Source organism: Gavia stellata, chromosome 10 (assembly GCF_030936135.1).
Source record: "Gavia stellata isolate bGavSte3 chromosome 10, bGavSte3.hap2, whole genome shotgun sequence".
NCBI classification, from domain to species: domain Eukaryota; kingdom Metazoa; phylum Chordata; class Aves; order Gaviiformes; family Gaviidae; genus Gavia; species Gavia stellata.
In genome coordinates, this window is record NC_082603.1 from 30,679,565 (window position 1) to 30,699,043 (window position 19,479).

Sequence of the window (19,479 nt, forward strand, 5' to 3'; positions counted from 1 at the left end):
GGGAGGGTGGTGCAGGGCAGAGGACCCCGCGTGCTGGTCCCCGAGCGGCCGGGGGTGTCATCCTCCCCTGCTCGGGGGGACGCAGGACCCCCAGGCCGGGCGGGCGGTGTGGGCGCGGCGTGGCTCTCCTCCCCGGCGTTGCAGCAGCTCCTGATGCAGCAAGACGACACGAGGGGTTGATTTATGAAGCTGGTGCATTAGTATCATTTTTTTTCCCCCTTTTCCATCCTGAGCTGTTTGCATAGCGGTGCCTGCTGTGCTGCCCTCCCTCCTTCCCATCGGCACCCAGGTTTTGGGGGGCATTTCCCAGGGAGAAGGGACCTGCAGGCCAACCTTGGGTGCCACACCATCATCCTGCAAAGAGGGAGACGTGCTTGGTCCCCCCGGAGCCGGGGGTGCCTCGAGCACCAGCCTGCCACCCCTGCTACCGCTCGGGGCGGGGGATCGCCTGGGCAAACCCCCCCGGGGGGCCATGCCTCCAGACGCCGTGGGTGCTGCGTGTGGGCCGCTGCGTGGGGAGCGGGGACCCTGCTAGGGGCACATGCAGCAGCCTGGGGCACCCCAAAAGCATCTCCAAGCCCCCAGCATTGTAGTCCCCCCCCTGCCCCCGGCAACAAGTCGAGGGCTGGGGGTGTCGCTCCTGGCTGCTTGGCTCGGTCTCCACCAGCCCCGTCCCTGGTGCGGGTCTCACTTTTGTCCTCGCGGGGCTGCTGGGGTCAGCCGCGGCTGCGCAGGTACCGCGTCGGCGCTCGCCGCCGTCCCCTGAATAGGTGAGAAAACCTATGTCTCAGCAAAGATCTGACTTACGCTGCAGCCCCTTTTTCCCCGCTGCCGAGCCCGTGAACAATTTATCCTTCTGGCTACTCCAAGAAACCAATAGGTCACTTTTTTTTTTTGCTCAGCAGTAATTACTGGTTTAATTAACACTCACGACATCCAATTCCTATTGCTTTGCACGAGCAGCCTCCGCTGCCGGGGCCTCACTGCAAACTCTCCGGTAACTGGGGGTGGAAAGGGTTAGCCGGGGAGCCGGTGGGAGCTGCCGGCTGGAGGCCGCCCATCTGGCTGTGATTTCATCCGAAGCTGGAAACTTCTCCTCCCGAGCAGCAGCGGCATTTCCAACACGTTTCACAGCCTGCTTTGCTTTTGCACGGGCTTGTTTATGGTGCGGCGGCTTTTACGGCCGAGGGAAGATATTGGGCGCCATGAGCATGCGCTATGCACGGCCCTCGTTATTTACTCTTAACAATTTTCCAGTATTTTAACACCAGTCCCCGAGAAATTTTAGTTGTCCCAAGGAGAATCGCTGCTTGTAACCAGTTGCAAATTACAAGTATGAATGTCAATTAATTCATTTAGCTAATTATCCACTCTCCGAGCATCACGCACCAAAGAACTGTAAAAGATGGGCATATGGTGATGGATTGGAAGGAAGAAGCTGGCGCCTGCGTGCACTCGCTGGGCGGTCGGGGCCGGACGCGCGCGCGTGCTCGATGGGCGTGCCAGCGCACGGGGGGTGAAGGGATGCAGGCAGCGCGAGAGCTGGGGGAATACGGCCATTGCAAGCCGTAATTACAGCATTATGCTAATTGGGCCTGGAAAACATCAACCCTCTCCTTGCAACTTTTGTTCGGAGGCTCGAGCGCAGGTCAAGCATCTAAAGTGTTTCTAATTGTGCTGCTCCCTCCGAGGCAGAGCAGGGGAAATCGTTTTCCCTGCGCAAACCTCTTGATCCTAATGGCTGGTTGCAGAGACAAACAGTCCTAGGGAAGGAGGGAGAGGTCCCTGAGGAGCGTCCGTGCTAAAGGTGGGGAGATGTGATGGAGGATGCTTGTTGCAATCTGGCCACCCACGAGCCTCACAGCGCACCTGGGCTGCTGCAAGCGGGTAGAAAACCATCTCGGGGACAAATAATCTTATTTGCTGCCCCAAAAAAGGAAAATGTTTTAAAGGAAATGTTCATTTCTGAAAGGATCGGAGTTAATCGCATCTGGATGTGCAAAGTTACCTGGAAGGCATGGAAGAGGTTGTGGGGGGAGAGCAGAGCGGACGCCCCCTCCCCGCTCTCAGAAAGCCGATGAAGAATTGTAGGTTTTATACGAGCAGCTGAGCAGCGAATGCTCAGAGGGGTTAAAGTCCTCGGTCAAAGCGGGGCAACAATCTTCCGGAGGGAATCACTGGATCAATCATCGGATCAATCGCCTGGTACGGCGCTGCCTCCTCCGTCCCCCAAAGGCTCCTAGCCCTCCGTGGGCAAGCATCGCCCCGGGCTGGGCCACCAGCTCCATCCCCGCCTGGCCCAGCCTTCGCAGAGGTACCGAGCTGTCCCGCCTCACCTCCACCTGGGTCTAGAATTTTGATGAGCACTTCCCATGTCCAGCCTAAAATTTGGGTCACTGAGGCCCCAGCGCTGCAAGGGTAGCACCCACTGCATCGGATACTGATGCTTGGTGCGCACCACGAGCGTTTGCTCTGTTCCAGAGCTTCGTTATTCTTATTTACCAAAAAAAGTGAGGCCTTATTTCATGTTGAATTTGTTTAATTATTTCACCGCTGGCTTCCAATAGCAATGCTTGTGCTGCCTGTGTCTGCGAGGAGCTTTGATCAAACTCTTGTACGTCGATTACCAAGATTCACTTATAAAAGTGCGTAAATAAAATACAAATAGAACAACGTCCCCCCCCAAACCCAATAGGCTGTATTGTTAATGCGGTGACATGGCAATTTGCATTTTATTTCCTTGTTACAAAAAAAAAAAAAGGGGTTTATTATAAGCCCTGTTAGAGGTACTTCAAAGGCAGCAGGGCCAGGGAGCGCCTGCATGGATTGGAGTGGCTCCGGGGAAGTTTGTGGAAGCTTTCCCAGCCAGCAAGCCCAGCGTCGGCACCTGCGGCTCTGGGGAAAAACCAGATATTTTCAGGCAAGCTTAACTGTGGGGGGGGGGAAAGCCTGGTGCCGATGTGGTGCCGCTGGTACCGAGCGGGCTGGGGGAGCAGGCAGGCACCCCCGTGCCCCTCACTGGGGTGATGGGGGGAGAAGAGGGGGTGATGTGTGGGGCTGGGGAGGGGACCCAGGACCCCATCCCAGGGGCTGCTGGCTGGGGAGAGATGGAAGGAAACCGGCAGCGCCAGAGCTGTTGGCAGCATGCCGGTGCCTCCCGCTGCGCTCCCCGGCTCTGCCGCCGGCCCAGCACATTCGCTCCTGTGGCGGAACATCGGCCGACGTACAAACCTCGGGAGCGCCGGCCATTTTCCGGGCAAGAGCAGATTTTCCAAGCGCTACCTTAAGAAAAGTTATGCGTGACTATATTTAAGGAAGCAGGAGGGGGTGTGCGCTGGCTCTGTCCCAGGGCCCTGCGCCAGCCCTGGCCTCGACGCCCGCGCCCGGTGCCGGCCGCGCGCGCAGGTGTCCGGACGCTTCTCCGCCGAGCCAGCCGTCGCCTCGCTGCCGCCTGCAAATGCTCAGCTTCTTCTGGCTGAGGTGAGGGCCGGGGTGGGGGGTTGCTGGGGACGCTGGGGACAAGGCGGGGGGACCCCGGGGCTGGGTGAGCGGGAGCCAGCGTCCGACGCTGCTGCGGAGACTTCCACGCCCAGCAGTGGAGCAGTGGCTTGTCCTGGCTTGCGTTGGTGCTGGGCGGCTCTGCCGGGGGCAGGATGTGGGGTGAAAGCCCCTTGTGCCCCTCCACCACTCGCCTGGGTGATGCCCTCTTGCCCTTGGGGTTTGCAGCGAGCCGTGCTGCAGCTCCATCATGGTTAGCATCGGCAGCTTGCCGAGGGGGACGTGGCACCCTCCGGCTGCAATGGGGACAGCGGGCGGGAGCCAGCAACATCAACTCCACCTCCCCACCGGGGGCTTTCTGGGTGTGCCAGGAGGGATGCTGGGGGGGGTTTGGCTTGAATCAGTCTTTTTTCACTTAAAAGGGTGGGCAAATATTTGGGAAGCATGAGCACAGGGCTGCTGGGAATGCCGGCGTCGTGGGAAGAGCAGAGGGATGCGCCGGGTCTAGCTGGGGCAGTGTGGGTGGCCGGATGGGGTGGGTGGCATGATGCTGGGGTGGTCTCCACCCCGGTGGTCTCAACCATGGTGACCACCATGCTCGAGACCACCGGGGTGGAGACCACCAGGGTGGGGACCACTGCATCACCATGGTATCCACCACTTTGGTGGTCTCCACCCCGATGGTCTCAACTGAGGTGGTCACCATGGTTGAGACCACCACGGTCGAGACCACCACGGGCGAGACCACCGGGGTCGAGACCATTGCACCACCATGGTATCCACTTTGGTGGTCTCCACCTTGGTGGTCTCAACTGAGGTGGTCACCATGGTTAAGACCACTGGGGTGGAGACTATTGCACCACCATGGTATCCACTTTGGTGGTCTCCACCATAGTCGAGACCACCAGGGAGGAGACCAGTGCACCATCATGGTTTCCACTGTGGTTGTCTCCACCATGGTGGTCTCAAACAAAGGTGGTCTTGACTGCAGCGATCTCCACTATGGTGGTCTTCAACTTGGTGGGCTCGACCGTGGTGGTCTTGACCGCGGTGGTCTTGATGCTACAGCAGTTTCCTCCCCAGGGAAGCCGTGGGCAGCAGGGCAAAGGAGCCTGTGCTGGACGATGCTTTTGGGTGTTCCAACACCTGTGAATTTTGGCCCTGGTGGTGTTTGCAGCCGTAACAGGGTGACGCATGGCTTCGCTCTCCCCCTGGGCTGGAGGCAGCAGTGCCTGAGGGCCTTTGTCCCCCAGGATGCTTCCTGGGGGTACTTTGACCCCATGCTGGCAAACTGGTGCCAGCCTTCCTGGGAGCCTCCTGGGAGCCACAGAGAGCGGCTGGGCAGGGGGATGACTGGGGCTGGGGGCACGGCCAGGGCTGGGGATGCTTTACCTGGCGTTGAACTGAGTGGTGGAGAGGCTCGCGAGGGGGCTGGAGGGGTCCCTGCTGCAGGTGCCCCGAGTGAAGGTTTCTGGCACCAGCAGATGTAAAACCGGTGTCCCTTGTGAAGGGGACCGTCCTCGTGGCCCCTTGCTGCCTTTGGCCCTCGGTTTGCACTTCCCTGGCCCTGTGCCTTGGTTTGCTCCATGAAACCCTAGGGAAAGTGTGACGTATGGTCCCAAAAATACTATTCACAGGGTGCCCTGGCCTTTCTTCTGGGCCGGCCACATTCCTGAGGTCCCGCTGAGACCCACCGCAGGGAGCTGCTGCGTCTCCTCGCCGTGCCATGACCCGGCAATACGGACCCTCTCATCCCAGCGGGGCCACCATCCCAATGGCCCTGCAAAGAAGCTGGCACCCCGTACCCACACCCAAACAGCACTGCGGGTCTTGTCCCAGGGACCCTGCATGGGGTGATGGAGCCGAGCAGGGCTGGGCGTCTCCACCACCGCTTGCCAGTGGGGGTCCTGCCGGAGGGGACATCTCCCCTTGCACAAGAGCTACCCGTCCTGTCCCCAGGAGCACCGGGGCTTTGCCGCTGCTGGCAGTGGGACTGGTGGGCCGGGTCTCGGGGGAAGGAGAGCCCTCGCTGCCCTGTCGAGATGGTAGAATTTCCCAAAGTAGGTCAGGTTAATTTTTTAGCGCGTGCAGATTTGCTTGTTACCATGGATATTGCTCAATTATACACCAATAATCCCCCATGAGAACTTCATTGTCGCCACTTTCCTCCCCTCCTCACCCCCTCTTTTTTCTTTAAATATTCCCAGGGAGGGGAAAGGATGCACCAAGGGGCTGGGGCGGGGATAGGAGACCAGAGCCAGGAGAAAGAAAACGGGGGTTAAGCATTCGGGAGGCGGCAGTGGGGCGGCTGAAGGCATGGGGCTGCCCCGCTCCGCCCAGAGCCCCCTTCGGCCCAGCACCCGGGACGCCCGTCCCAGCTTCACCCTCGTCCCTCCCTCCCATCCACTGCTTGGGGGTGGCTAAAGCAAACACTCTGCTTCCAGCGGGCTCGAGGATTTGGGGCAACAACCGCTCTCCTGCATCCCCGCCTGGCAGCGTGCCGGGGGCTGTGGGACCCGAGGGGGTTTTGCAGTGGAGGCTCCCCCAGGCTGGTGCTCCCCCGGTGCTTTCCCAAGAGGTTAGCACCCAATTCGTCAGCAGAGACCATTTCTGGGGCTTGTGGGTGCTTCAGCGCTGTGGAACACCCCCCTGCCAGGGTACAGAAGAGCAGTGGGGTGCCGTGGGGTCCCTCTCCCCCATATTTGTGGAGCCGTTGGGGTGTCTCCCCCTCCGTGCTGTCCCCCCCGGTTTGCTCTGCAGGCTCCTTACGCCTTCAGCAGTGCAGGAAGTGACCGTGGCAGGAGGCAAGAAAAATATTCTGCTGGAAGGTTTTTTTTCTAATGCAAACTTTTTTTTTTTTTTTTTTTTGGGTAGAAGTGGGTCACTCGAGGGGTGACAGAGTAAGAGCATCATCGCCTGGGTACTGCATCCCGTTGCCATGGTGACCCGAGGGCTGCATCAGTCAACAGCTTTAAAAATGTGACAGTTGAGTGAGGCTGAAGATTTTAATGAGGACAGACACTTGCTCGCTTAGTTTCGATAACTGAATACTCTATAAATACCCACCGGCTGAATGGTTCCGGGTCTCTGGAGCGCATTTGCGACGCGTGGCTGGGACGCTCCCCTTCCCCAGGCAGAGCCCTGAGCTCCAGGGTGGGAGCGTGGGCTGGGGCCGCCTCGGATATAGTAGAGGGGGACTGATGCAAAGCAGATGGCTCTTTTTTTTTCCCCCTTCCTGCTAACCCAACCCAGGGGACAAGGTGACACGATTGCAGAGCCAGGAGCAGGTTTGGGTTTCCGAGGTATGGCCCCAGCCACGTGCCCTCCGGCGTTGGCTGTTGCAGCCATGGGGTGTGACGGGGCCATCCCCGGCCACCGCCAGTGCCTTGTGCCTGCAATAAAGCAAACCCGGGGAGCAAACACAGCTTGCTAAAGAGGAGATTAAATCTTGCACCGGGCTCTTGCAGGGGTGGGTGAGCCGTAAGCAAGCTCCCAAGCCTCAATAAGAAGCCTGGAGAAGTCATGGGGCTGGGGAAAGCGAAACCCGGTGCCGCTGAGGCAGGGTTGGGAGGCTTTGAAAGGCCCCTTGGTGCTCTGGGCACCCTCGTTTCGTACCGACCACAACGGGTGCATGCTGTGTGATGCCCCAACGCTGGCTCCCACGAAGGGCTGATGGTGCAGGGAGCAAATCTGCAGCTTCCACTTTTTTGACCCTGTGCCAAAATTGGTCAATCCCACGCCTTGGGGAAGGAGCTGCCGCCTCCGGCAGCCTGGCTGGACCTGCGTGGGAGAGGGATGTTTGCTGGGACAGCTGAGGACACGCCAAAGGCTCGTCAGTGTTTTTAAAAGCAAACTGTAAATATAAAGCCTCTTCCACTTGTTTTTGCTGCAGCTCCCGTGCTGCCTTTCCTTGCAATGCCATCACCATGTCCAGCCGGGACCCGGTTGCAGTGCACGTGGCCGGGGAGCCTGCGGGCACCCAAGGGCACAGGATGCCCTTGGGGGGTGCCAGGGCTTCGCAGGCAGAGGGGCTGGTGCAGGACGCAGCGGCGTTGCCGGCGACAGGCGCTTCCCATTTGCTGCCCCCGGTACCACCCGCGGGCAGCGTGAGTCCTGCTTGCTGCCAAAAATATGCTCCCGGCTGTCTTGTGACTGTGGCCGTGTCACCACGCCGGCCGGGGGAGCTTCAAGAAGCAGCCCTCTGACACATGTAGCAGCACGGAAAGTATTGACGCAGTGTTACTGACTGAGGGATGGGCCACGGCACCGTGTCCTGGGCTCGGTCCAGCACCCTGAAATAGCTGAGAGCCTTTCATCGCAGCCGGTGAGTGCTGGACCTGACCCCCGAGGAATGGCAGGCGTGAACCCCGGGTCTGCCCTTCTCCGTTTTGGCTCTGGCACCCCCCTGATAGGTGCTGGCCGGTGGCGTGGGGAGGGACGTCAGCGTGGGGCGTGGGGACAGGGTGTGACAACCCGCCGCGCAGGTGGTTGCAGCAGACGACGGCTCTGCGGCACCCGCCACACACGCTGCCTCATCCCCGCCGGGGGACGGCCACGGGTGTCCACCCCTGGCTCTGCCGGTCTTGCTGTAACCGGAGCCACTCTTCTCCTTTCCAGGTGTCTCTTAAAAATGGTCAAGGGGAATATTGTAGTCCCTGAAGAGATCTTGAGCTTCTGTTGCAATGGCCTCCAGGTACCCCCCATGCCATACAACTAACCCCGGGGCTCCCCGTCGTGCCGGCGACTACTAACCAAGGCTGTGCCGGACAGATGCCACCCTGTGCCGGGAGCCACTCCCAGCCCCGCACCGGCTCCGGCTGCATCCGCTCCCCACGCGTTCCCCATCAGCATCCCCAGCCTCTTGCTGGCTACCGCGAGGTCAGGGCTGTTCCCATGAGGTGCCAGCTTTTTCCCTAAAATTTAGAAACGGCAAGCACCGGGAAAATGAACAGCAGGAGCTCCGGCCAGGCTGGCTGCTTGCTTTGCAGCAGGCGGCTTTGGAGCTCTTTGCATTGCTGGCTTGCGCCCCAGAGCCTGCCGGCTTCCCGAAATAGCTCCGTCGTACTCGTGTAGGCACCTCGGCACGCTGGGAAACAGCCTGGGAGGTTCGCAAAGGGGTTCGGAGCCCGCTGGAGGGGCTCCGGCGGCCGAGGGTCCGTCTTGCTGCAGGGTGGGGGGACCCTTTGCCGTCGGCTTGGCTTGCTGCGTTCGCCACCGTCTCTGCTAAGCTGAGGTTTGTGCCGTTCCTGGGATGTCGTGTACCAGTAGCTATGGAAACAGAGGTTAGACCCGCTAGAAAAAAATGCTATTCCGAGAGGCGCTGAGCCCGGGGTAGTCGGGAAAGCTTAATTTTCAGCATAAACCCATCTTTAAAAGAAGCCGGGCAAACCAAAGGGCAAAGAAGCTGCGCAACGGGTCTCTCACAAGTGCTGTAAACAGGAGCCACGGTGGGAGCAGAAAGCGGAAGGAAGGGCTGTAACGAAGCCCAGACGGCTCCTCGTGTGTCCTCAATTACTCACTGGGCTAACCGAGTTCACCCCTTGTGTAACACAGCTCACTTGACAGCTAATCAGCTTTTTTTTTGTCGGCACAGTCGCAATACCAGCCTCTCTCTCCCAACCTACCTCCCGCCGCGGCGGCGGGCAGGAGCGGCTCTGTGCCCGGCAAACTGCGAGGCCCAGAAGGACTGTATTTAACTGCGCAAACAACCCCAAACCAAGGATGTGTCCCCCCCTCTCTGCTTGTACCAGCCAGGAAAAACTACTTTCGGTGTTTCCTTTGGCAAAGGGGGGTGTTGGTGGAAGGCGTGGAGCATCGCTGCCTGCCCAGCCCCGGGCGCAAGCCCTGGGAGCGCAAAACCACCCTTTCCTGTGGCACCCTAAAAATGAAGCTGTCAGGGGAGCAAAATTCCTTCCCAGAGAATTGATTGACCTTGAGAGGGGGTTTTGCAAGGTTTTCGGGAGGAAGCAGCCTGGTTGGGGTGGTAAATGGCCTGGAAACCTGCAGCGATCACCCACGGAGCTCTTTTTAGAGGGATTTTTTTCCTTTGGCTGTGAGCATCACGTCTTTGGCAAAGGCTGGGTGGGTTTTGGTGGTGCCCGGGGCCGTGCAGGGCTGGGGGTCCCACTGGCTCTGTGTGGGGAGGTGGGGGGGCGCTGTGTGGGTCATCATTTTCTCACGGGATTTTCCTCCTGTTTGGTTACAACAGAGCTCTCATTCCCCACAGGGCTCAACCTCTCCGCCGCGTGCCCGGGAGCCAGGGGAGCGGGAGGAGGTGCCGGGGGCCATGGCGAGCCCCCCGCCCGCCCGCAACCCTACCGAGGTGCAGATGAGCCAACTGGTGCTGCCCTGCCACACCAACCACCGCGGCGAGCTCAGCATCGGCCAGCTGCTCAAATGGATCGACACGGCCGCCTGCCTCTCTGGTAAGCCATTCCTCTCCACCAAAACCATCGTCCCGGGTCGGGAGGGAAGGGACCTGGTGACGTCCCCAGGAGCCAGCTCATCGGTGGCGTGCCCGGCAGTCCAGCGCCGTCCCTTGGAGCTGACGCCAGCTGGGGACCCACGTCACGGCATTTTGCTAAGTAATTAGAGAGTAAATGGGAGCAGGATGGGAGGGGGAGGAGACATGCGCTGCAGCATGCACGCTTGCTCAGGGGCAGATCAAAATCGACGCCTGCTTCTTCCCAAATGCCGCCCTTTTACTTGCCTGGTGTGCAGGGCACGGCGAGACCGGGCTGGTGACGTCCCCGGTGTCCCAGCAGCAGCCGCAGGACTCTGCCGGACGGGGCCAAGCTCCTCTGCTCAGCGAGAAGCTCACCCTGCCAAGCGCGCGGTGGGTCGCCAAGCACGGAGAAGGGAAAACGTGCAATATTGCAGTTTGATGAGCTTCCCAGGGCAATTTTGCAGTTTGAGGTTCCCAGATTCCCAAGGGAAAGCCGGAACGGCAAGACGGCTTTAAAATATTTGCTGCGTACGGGGAGATGATATCGGCTGCCTGTGCACCTCCGCAGCGGCTGAAAGCATTGAGGGAAGGCAAGCAGCAGGGCAGCGTGCCTCCTAGTTGCGACACACCCTCCAAACCCTTAAACCGTCTGCAAAACCACACTGCTCTGGGGTGGAGAAACCCCAAACCCTGCTCTCGTCCCCTGCAAACGCAGCAGGCAGGCACGAGCAGGGAAACGGACGCCAGCCAGGCTTTCGCCGGTGTCACCAGCCCCGATGCGGCAGCTGCGGGGCAGAGGAGCACGTGTGCCCCTCGCACGCTCGGCACGTTGCTGCGGGTAGCTGATGTAGTTTGTTTTTTCTTTCCAGCTGAGAGACATGCTGGCTGCCCGTGCGTCACAGCTTCCATGGATGATATCTATTTTGAGCATACTATTAGGTAAATACTCCACTTTCCAACAGGGCATGCACTGGGCAGGCGGATGGTTTTTTTTTCCCTGTTTGCCAGGTGCAACGTGGATGGTGGGGCTGGAGCTGGGACAGGGAGCAGCATGCTTGAGAGGGGAGGAGACGCGATGGCAGTGCCAGGCTCGCGGGGCAGCCAGGGATTGATGCTCCAGCTCTGCTGCGGGGCTGCGGACTGCCTGTCTGGTCTGATTTATCTGCTGTCTGGTCACTGGGGGAGCTCCTGCCGGGCTGGTTTCCTGGTATTTCACCCAACCCCAGCTCCTCCCTGGCTTTGTTCAAGAAACAACTCTCACTTAGCGCTCTGGAAAACTTAAATCTTGCAAACCGTGCCTCTGTAGCAGCCGTGTGGGTGGCTGGCGTGCGGCGGAGCCCAACCACCCACCGGGTGCTGGGAGGCAGTGGGACCTCCTTGAGGATCGCTTTGTGAGATGCACCAGCCTGAGCTTTGCCTGGCCAAAATCCCCTCCCAAACTTGTCCTGGCATCCCCTTCGGCACTGTCCCAGCAGAGGTGCCCACCCTGACGCGCACAGCCCCTGGACTGCCACGTTGCAGGGGAGAACATAAGGGTTCCCACCAGGAGTCGGTCTTACGTGCCGAAGGCAATCCCCTCCCTTACCCCCCGGTAAGCCCAGGTGCTTCCACCTGCCTCTACTCATCTCTCAGAGCCCCCAAACCCCTCCGTGCAGCGGGATGCCCATCTGCTCACCCGCGGGTACCATCTCAGGGGGCTCCACGGGTGTTTTGGCGCAGGGTTTTGACGTACCTACAAAGGTACCCACAGGGCCTCATGGCAGGGGTGCCCGCGTGCTGGCAGAGGGGTTTTTGGCACCCCCATCCCCGGGGGACCTGCTGGCTGAAGGCTGGCCTGGCTGAGTAAGCCGTGCCGTATAGGATCCATGCTGCCTAGCAGCTCCCCACCGTGCAGGTCTGCCCACTGAGGACAGAGACCAGCTGTGGGTGCCCAGGGCTGGCATTGGGGTCCTAGGCTGTTGGCTGATTTGTTCGGTGCCGGAAAGTCCGACTTGCTCTTGGGTTTCACTGTCATCCCCAGGAAATGTTAAACTCCCACTTTCTCCACCTCACATCAGACGCCGCGGTGCTGGTGGGTCGGCAAGGCGCTGGCAGAGGCTGGGTGCCCGTCGGGTGGCACCGTCAGGGTCAATGCCCTGCACCGCACGGGCTCAGCCAGTGCCGTGCCCAACACTGCGTGGCTCCAGCTCCAGGAAGCTTTTCCCTGTGGGTTTCGGACGCGGGAGGACAGACCCGAGCCTCACTCCAGAGCGTTAAATCAAGCCCTGCAAGGCATTTGCCCCTCCTCGGGGGTGAGCCGGGCACCGCTCCAAGGGGTCAGGGAATTTTTGCTGCTCCTAGCTCAGATCCTGCTTGCTGTGGTCCCGCTTAATGCTCCAAGTGAGGGCCTGGCAGGGATTTTTCACGGAGCTCTTTGAAGGCAGAGGAGCTCTGGGCAGCGTTTGCCATCTGCTCTCCTCCTTGCCCGGCTGTTTGTGCTTTCTGCCGCCCTCCCACTGCGAGGGAGAGATCCCCTGGGGCAGGGAAGGGCTGTGGGTGCTGGGGGACACAGGGGAGACCCCAAAACATCACTGACTTAAAAACTCACTGGCTGGGCATGGGATGCTCCCCATCCCTCAGCCCTGCTATGTGGAAGTGCAGCCTCCTGGGAGGATTTCACGCGTGTTCATGTGGCTTTTATGGCACTGGCTTGTGCCATTTGGTAAGGAGAGAGAGGATAAAGCATTTTTGGGGCTGTAATATAGACAGGTGGGGCTGCCAACGCGCCTGCCCAGGCCCCTGCCCTTGCGCACCCCTCGCTGCAAACTCAGCCGGAGCATCCCTGCTCCAGCCTCGCCGTGCCACGGCTTCCTTCATCTCTAACCCTCTCCCCTCATCTCGCTTTTTCTTTTCGCACCCGCCAGCTGTATATAAACCCCCCTGGGCAGCGGGACGGGAAGAGCGGTGTCTGGTACGGACGTTTGCAGCTCTAGAGCAGCCAGCCTAACGCAGCGCTGCCGTGAGTTGGGAGTGTTAACCCCACTGACCCGGCACGGCCCAGGAGGTTCACGCAGGCTGCTCACATAACCCCGCTAACGTTTCGGCATGCTGTGGCAGGCGGAGGGTTGCCGCTGGGTCCGTGCTGGGGGACAGCCGGAGACACCTTCCCAGCCTTGTGCTGCTCCTGCTCCAGCCAGAGCCAACGTGCAAAGCGTGTCAAGTAGCTGAGATGATGATGGTTGTTTGAAGCCAGAAGTCATGTGTGTGGCAAGGGGGAAGTTACAGTGCCAAAGCACACGCTGACTCTTCCTTGTTTCTGGTTTTGAGCCCTCTATGGTGCAAACCTGCGGTGGCAGTCATAGGGTTTATTTTTCCACTGAGTTTTCTGGCATTGGTCTCTTTTAGGGGATGAGGAATATTCTGGATTTAATAATGCATTTGGTAAAGACTCTGTTTGTTGTCGGTGTCACCAATAAGCTGCATTTGCTCATTTGGTACCAGTCTGGAGTAGGTTAGGCTGCAGAGCTGAAGCTGTTTGTGTGTTTACTCTGAAGCCTACTGAAGGCTCAGAGGAGAGCTCCTGGACTCTGCAAGCAGCAGTTTGCTGCCAGCAGATGTTTCATGTGAGAGATGGTGCAAAATGCCCCTGGCTGGATCCTGCCTCCTGTCATCTCCCAGAATCCCAAGGTGTCTGTCGCTGGCAGGTCCTGGAGGGGAGGAGGGACAGGAGCAGTCAAGGTGCCTGCAGCTTCGGGGCTGCTGCCGCTGCCAGACGAGGGCCCGTGGGCAGGACCCATGGGTGCCGCGCTTGTGCAGGACAGCGCAAGTGAGGCTGGAGGAGCCGTTTGCTCTGGCAGGAGCGTGCATGCCCACGTGGCGGGGGTGCCAAGCAAGCCTCGGGCACCTCTGCACCCCCCAGGCGTCCCGGCAGCACCCCAGACCTGGAGACCCGTTTGCACAGAGCTGCTCGGAGGTGACATCTCACTGCCGGGCTGGACACCCGCGGGCTCCCACATCTGAGGGTGGCTGTCCCCATGTCCTGTCGACCATCCTGGCATGTCCCCACTGCCCCAGGCAGCCGCTACCGCAGCAGGCAGTGAGCCGTAATGCCGTAGCATCTCTGTGTGGAGCCGCTCAGCACCAGCACATGTGCTGGATAACCGGGGGCTGTAGCCCCCCAGTAACCCCTGTGCGCTTTCTCCTCTTTTTGTTTTTCAGTGTCGGGCAAGTTGTCAACATCAAAGCCAAAGTGAACCGAGCCTTTAACTCCAGCATGGAGGTTGGTGTGCCGCCCCCCTTTCACCCCTGCCCCTGCCCCTATCCCCCTCACCGTGCGCCCATCCCTGCCTGTCACGAGCACCCGTTTACCGTGGCGAAATACCCAAATCCTCCCATGGTTTCCAGCTTTGATCCTGCATGTTGATCCCCTCCAGCTGGGTCTGGCTGGGGGTGCTTGGTGGGGTGTGGGTCCCCAGGGAGCAGAGCCGGCTCTCAGGGGTGCTGTGCCCTCTCCCAGGTGGGCATCCAGGTGAGCTATGAGGACCTGTGCAGCGGGAAGCACTGCAGCATCTGCAAGGCATATGCCACCTTCGTGGCGCAGGGTCCCTCCGGCAGCAAGGTGAGCGGTGGCCAGCAGCTGGGGGGGCTCCGTCGGTCCCTGTGCAGAGGCAGCAAGAAATGGCCTCTCTGGGGCGAGACGAGCTGGGCTGGGCCTGGCTTTCCACCACGGCATGTGCTGTCGCTTCGTGGCTATCGGCACACGCTCGGGGCAGTGAGCGCTCATCCCACGTGTGTGGAGTGCACGGCGGGGTGCTGAGGCTCTCAGCCCTGGGAGGGCACCTGCCCGCTGCTGCCGTCCCCTCCTCTGTGCCTGGGGAGGGCAGGGATGTACCTCCCCGCCGGCGCTGCGGGACGGCTCCGTAGCATTGGTGCCCATCCCTGCTGTATGACACCTCCCCGGGGATCCCTGTCCAATTGTAGGAGCCATTTGCCCTCTGGCCGCTCCGTGAGCAGCTATGATATAACCCAGGAGGAGCGCGGCTGGCTCCAACACGTGTGGTGGGACATACGGTGCTACAGGAGCACGTGCCGGCGCCTGAAGGAGCCTTGCCTTCTCCCTCAGCGGGACTGCACCCTGCCCGTGTCCCCTTTGCAGGTGAAGCTGAAGCCGCTGACCCCACAGACGGAGGAGGAGAAGATAGAGCACAGCATCGCCGCCGAGCGCCGCCGCATGCGGCTGGTCCACAAGGACACCCTCAAGGACCTCCTCACCCGCAGCCCCCGTGAAACCGGTACGGTGTCCCGCAGCCTGGGCTTCCAGCCCCAAAAAACCCCCACACCCACCGATGACATCCTCCTTCCTTGGCTGCTGGGGGGGAAGAGTGGTGATCGCCACGTAGGTTTGGGAATGCCCTGGCCACGGAGGGGTAGGGATCAGCCTCACCATCCCAGACCTCCAAGCCAGGAAGGGTGGGGGGGTTGATGCAGTGGGAGGGCGGCTGTGGGGAGAGGTGGCAAGGGCTGGTGGGGTGCTGGAAGCTGGGGTCCCACCGGCCGGCTGGCATGCTGAACCCTGTTCTCCCCCCACGGCAGAGCTGGAGACGCGTTACGGCAGCGCAGCGGTGCCGGCAGAGAAGACACGGGTGGAGAGTGTGGAGCTGGTGCTGCCCCCGCACGCCAACCATCAGGGCAACACCTTTGGTGGGCAGATCATGGCCTGGATGGAGAATGTGGCCACCATCGCAGCCAGGTGACCCGACGGGGATTCAGCAGCGGGAGGGATGTCATGCCTGGAGGGCACACACAGCCAGGGCAGCGTCCAGCCGGGTCGGGTCACAGCCGGCTTGTAGGAACCCTCCAAAGAGATGGTTCCCAGCACATCACCCTTGGGCGGTGCCGTACAGGGAGTCCCATGGGTGCATGGTGCTGGAGGACCCCAGGGAAGGGTTCAGACTCACTGCAGTCTGCTTATTGACCCTTCTCATGGCTGGTTTTGGTGGTTGAAATCCAGAGGTGACTTTTTTTGGGGTCTCCTTGGCTCTGGTTGTGTCGGGGAGGGTGCGCGGGGCTGGGGGGTGCCACAGCTGGGTCTAACGCCTGCCCCCCACAGCCGGCTGTGCCATGCCCACCCCACGCTGCGGGCCATCGAGATGTTCCACTTTCGGGGACCATCGCAAGTTGGGGACCGCCTGGTGCTCAAAGCCATCGTCAACAACGCCTTCAAAAACAGGTGGGTGCCAGCAGTGGGGGGTCCCCATCCCACCCTCCTGGCGGCTCTCCTCACCCTCACCCCTTCTTCTCCGCATCCCCCCAGCATGGAGGTGGGGGTCTGTGCCGAGGCATACGGCCAGGAGATGTCCGTCAGCCGAAGGCACATCAACAGCGCCTTCATGACCTTCGTGGTGCTGGACCAGGAGGGCCGGCCCCGCACCCTGCCGATGGTGGCACCCGAGCCGGGGGTAAGGACGGGCTGGCTTCTCCCTGCCGCGGCCACATAGGACCCCCGGGAATCCCGCTTAGCCCTGAAAGGCTCTCTGACTCACAGCAAAACAAATGCAGTTTCATGATGATGGAAATGAAATTGCTCGATAGCAAGTGAATTAAATTGGTTGCTCGGTATAACTAATAATAAAATAAACCACTTGCCCGTGCAGAGATGGAAACGTATTAGTTGTGCAAGGCTTAACAGAACATTGCCTGCAAGTTTGAGTGCATCTTTTCTATAATTTAGGGGAAAGAATGCAAACCTCTTAGGTTGTTTTTACCTTTCAAGGCATCCTAATCCATAATTTGCTCGGATCCAAATGTTTAAGAAAATGTGTCACATAAGCATGACAGCAAAGCAAACACCCACACGTCTCGGGGTACATCGTAGTGTGAGCGAGAGATGGCGTCGCCTTCCCCTTGGCTGATCCATGCCCACCTACCTGATTTTTTTGATGCCTTAAAACTAGGACTCTTCTCCCACCCTGCAGGAGAGCATCTCATGGCCAGAGCCAGGCTCCCTGAAACCCCTTCGCTGCCTGCTTTAAAGTACTGCACTATTGCTTTCTTTGAAATAAGCTGCTTTTTTGGGGTTTTGATTTCCTGGGAGGGGACATTTGCACATGCTAGGGGACACGATTTGTGTTTCAGTGGCTGTTTGCAGCTCTGCAGCCGCAGTGAGGCTTTTCTTCTAATGTGCCAGTGCCCGTCACTTGATCACAGTGCGGTGGCAATGCCAAAATAGCTATGATTAATCACTAACCATCGCTGCCAGCGTAGCTGGGGCGGCAGCTGGCAAGTGCAGGGGCTTCACCTTCCAGCCCTTCCCGGACGAACGTTTTGCCCACTCCTGAAAAGACCTGTGGGGTTTTTATTCTCCTTCTTTTCCTGTTAACCTAATATGCTTTTCCCGTTTCTCAGGACGGAGAGAGGAGGTACAGAGAAGCCAGCGCTAGGAAAAAAATTCGGCTGGACCGGTGAGCGCAAAAAGCAAGTGGGATTCAGAGATGGAGGAGGGACGAAAGGGGGCTCGGCACTGGGGTACAGCGACAGTCTGTGGGTAGTTTGTGTCCCACCATAAGGGAAACTGTTCCTTTCCTACAGAAAATACGTTGTCTCCTGCAAACAGACTGAGGTGCCGCTCTCCGTGCCCTGGGACCAAAGCAACAAGGTAGGGCGCTGCCCCGCGGGAGTTGCTGCCTCCTGCCCCCCCTTCCCGCCCTTGACACGCTGCCCCTGCCCCAGGTTTATCTGAGCTACAACAACGTCTCTGCGCTGAAGACACTCGTAGCCAAAGCGAACTGGGCACTCGCCAGAGAAAAGGAGAAGGTACTAAACACTGTCCCATCCCCCTGAGCTACTTCTCGCCCCTAAAGCCTGGGCAACCCGAGGGTTCGGTGGCGGCTGAACGCGTCCCAGCCCATGCCCTGTTCTCCCTGAGGTGCGGATGTACACACTGGAGGAGGACAAGTTCCTCTCCTTCCGCATCGAGATGTCAGTCCGCATCACCGCCGGCCAAGCCTTCTCCCTGCTCTCCGACCTGCGGCGCCGGCACGAGTGGGACAGCCACTACGCGTGAGTGCTGCGAGGCTGCCCGGGGGCACCCAGCCCTCTCCAGAAATCACATCCCTGAATTTAAGGCTCATCACTGAACACCCCTTTGGGCTTTCCTGGGAGCAAGTGTGTTGCCCTGAAGCCATGATCACCCCTAGAGACCTTTAACCATGTGTCCCTGTCCGAGCTTTGCCTGGTCTGATGGCTGCACTTTGCTGCAGAAAACATCTATTTTGGGTCCCCCCAACATATTTTGGGTATGGTGGTGGGCTGTAAATGTATAAGCCCCTGGACTTGGGGGCCACAGCGGGGTTTCTCTAACCAGTCCCCTCCTGCCTCGCAGGAGCGCCGAGCTTGTCCAGCAAGTAGATGACGATGACATGATCTACCACGTGGTGAGCCAGACGCTCAGCCGTGAGAACAAGCCTCAGGACTTCGTCATCCTGGCGTCCCGACGGAAACCCTGCAGCAAGGGGTAACTGTCCCCATCCCCGACCCCTATTCCCCGCTGGCTGGGCTGTGCTGGCTCACCAGGCTCTCTCCTCCCCAGGGACCCCTACGTGGTGGCCTTTCGGTCAGTGACGTTGCCCACCCACCCTGCCAGCACCAGCTTCACGCGGGGGGAGACACTCTGCTCGGGCTTCTGCATTTGGCCGGAGTCAGAGGAGATGAGCAAGGTGGGATGCTGCGGCCATGCCGCGGGGCTGTGCCACCCGCACCCCATCGGGGAGGCTCCCCCATCCCCGCGTGCCCCTACTAACCATCTCCGATGCTTCGCAGGTGGCTTACTACAACCAGGCTACACCAGGGTACCTCAACTACGTCACCACCAACGTGGCAGGACTGTCCTCCAACTTCTGTGCCACCTTTGAAGCCTGCGAGAAGTTCCTGCTGAAGAACAAGGAGGACTTGATCGTGCGGCTGCAGGACCTCTAGAGCCACGGCACCCCTGCTGACAGATGGACAGACAGATGAGGGGGCATCTCCGTGGTGGAAGGGTACATGGGATGGTGGCACCCAGACCCTGCCTCCCTGGGGGGCTTTGGGCTGAGCAAGGTCCCAGGGGCTGGGGTGGAGAGGCATCACGGCACTGCCTCACCCCTTGCACTGATGTGTCATGTCTTTTCTTCTTCCTTTTTTTTTTATTTAGAAATTTTGTAAGCTGATGTACAGGACTTGGTTTTTCTAGTTCACTTAACACTACTTGAATCTTTATATGATCAGAAGTCTTCCTAAAACAGACTTTTTTTTTTTTTTTTTACTATTTCTTCATGGGGGAAACTGGTTCCCTTCGAGGCAGCAAAGGGAGAGAGGGGGCAGTGATGTGGGGAGGGTGCCGTACCCCTCCCCTCTGCAGGGGCAGTCAGCATCCCCCTCCCTTCACGGCTGCTGGATGCTGCTCCTCTTCCCGGGCAGGGCTGGCAAACAGCCCCTGCTCGTGCCGGCCTGAAATCCCACCCCATGGGGCTGTGGAAGGAGTGGCAACAAAAGTGCATTAAAAGGAAAAAATACCTATATGT

The 19,479-nt window shown here is 59.6% G+C and overlaps 1 protein-coding gene across 1 annotated transcript; it reads left to right on the plus strand.

Annotated features, from left to right (window-relative positions):
- The first annotated feature begins 3,457 nt into the window (after positions 1 to 3,457).
- On the plus strand, positions 3,458 to 19,476 carry ACOT11 (acyl-CoA thioesterase 11). The gene is made up of 17 exons (XM_059821869.1): positions 3,458 to 3,480; positions 8,116 to 8,191; positions 9,725 to 9,923; positions 10,813 to 10,882; positions 14,141 to 14,201; positions 14,439 to 14,540; positions 15,078 to 15,213; positions 15,515 to 15,671; positions 16,032 to 16,151; positions 16,236 to 16,380; positions 17,327 to 17,382; positions 17,510 to 17,576; positions 17,651 to 17,734; positions 17,847 to 17,980; positions 18,303 to 18,434; positions 18,510 to 18,636; positions 18,740 to 19,476. Exons 1-17 carry the CDS (start codon positions 3,458 to 3,460, stop codon positions 18,893 to 18,895), a joined length of 1,845 nt encoding a protein of 614 aa, XP_059677852.1. The 3' UTR covers positions 18,896 to 19,476.
- The last annotated feature ends 3 nt before the right edge of the window (positions 19,477 to 19,479 follow it).

What these genes read in the sequence shown, in the direction of transcription:
- ACOT11 (XM_059821869.1), top strand. Translation starts at nt 3,458, where the DNA reads ATGCTCAGCTTCTTCTGGCTGAG. An exon ending in CACGGCCGCCTGCCTCTCTG is followed by an intron (nt 9,924 to 10,812) that starts GTAAGCCATTCC and finishes TTTTCTTTCCAG; the next exon opens with CTGAGAGACATGCTGGCTGC. An exon ending in AGGGTCCCTCCGGCAGCAAG is followed by an intron (nt 14,541 to 15,077) that starts GTGAGCGGTGGC and finishes TCCCCTTTGCAG; the next exon opens with GTGAAGCTGAAGCCGCTGAC.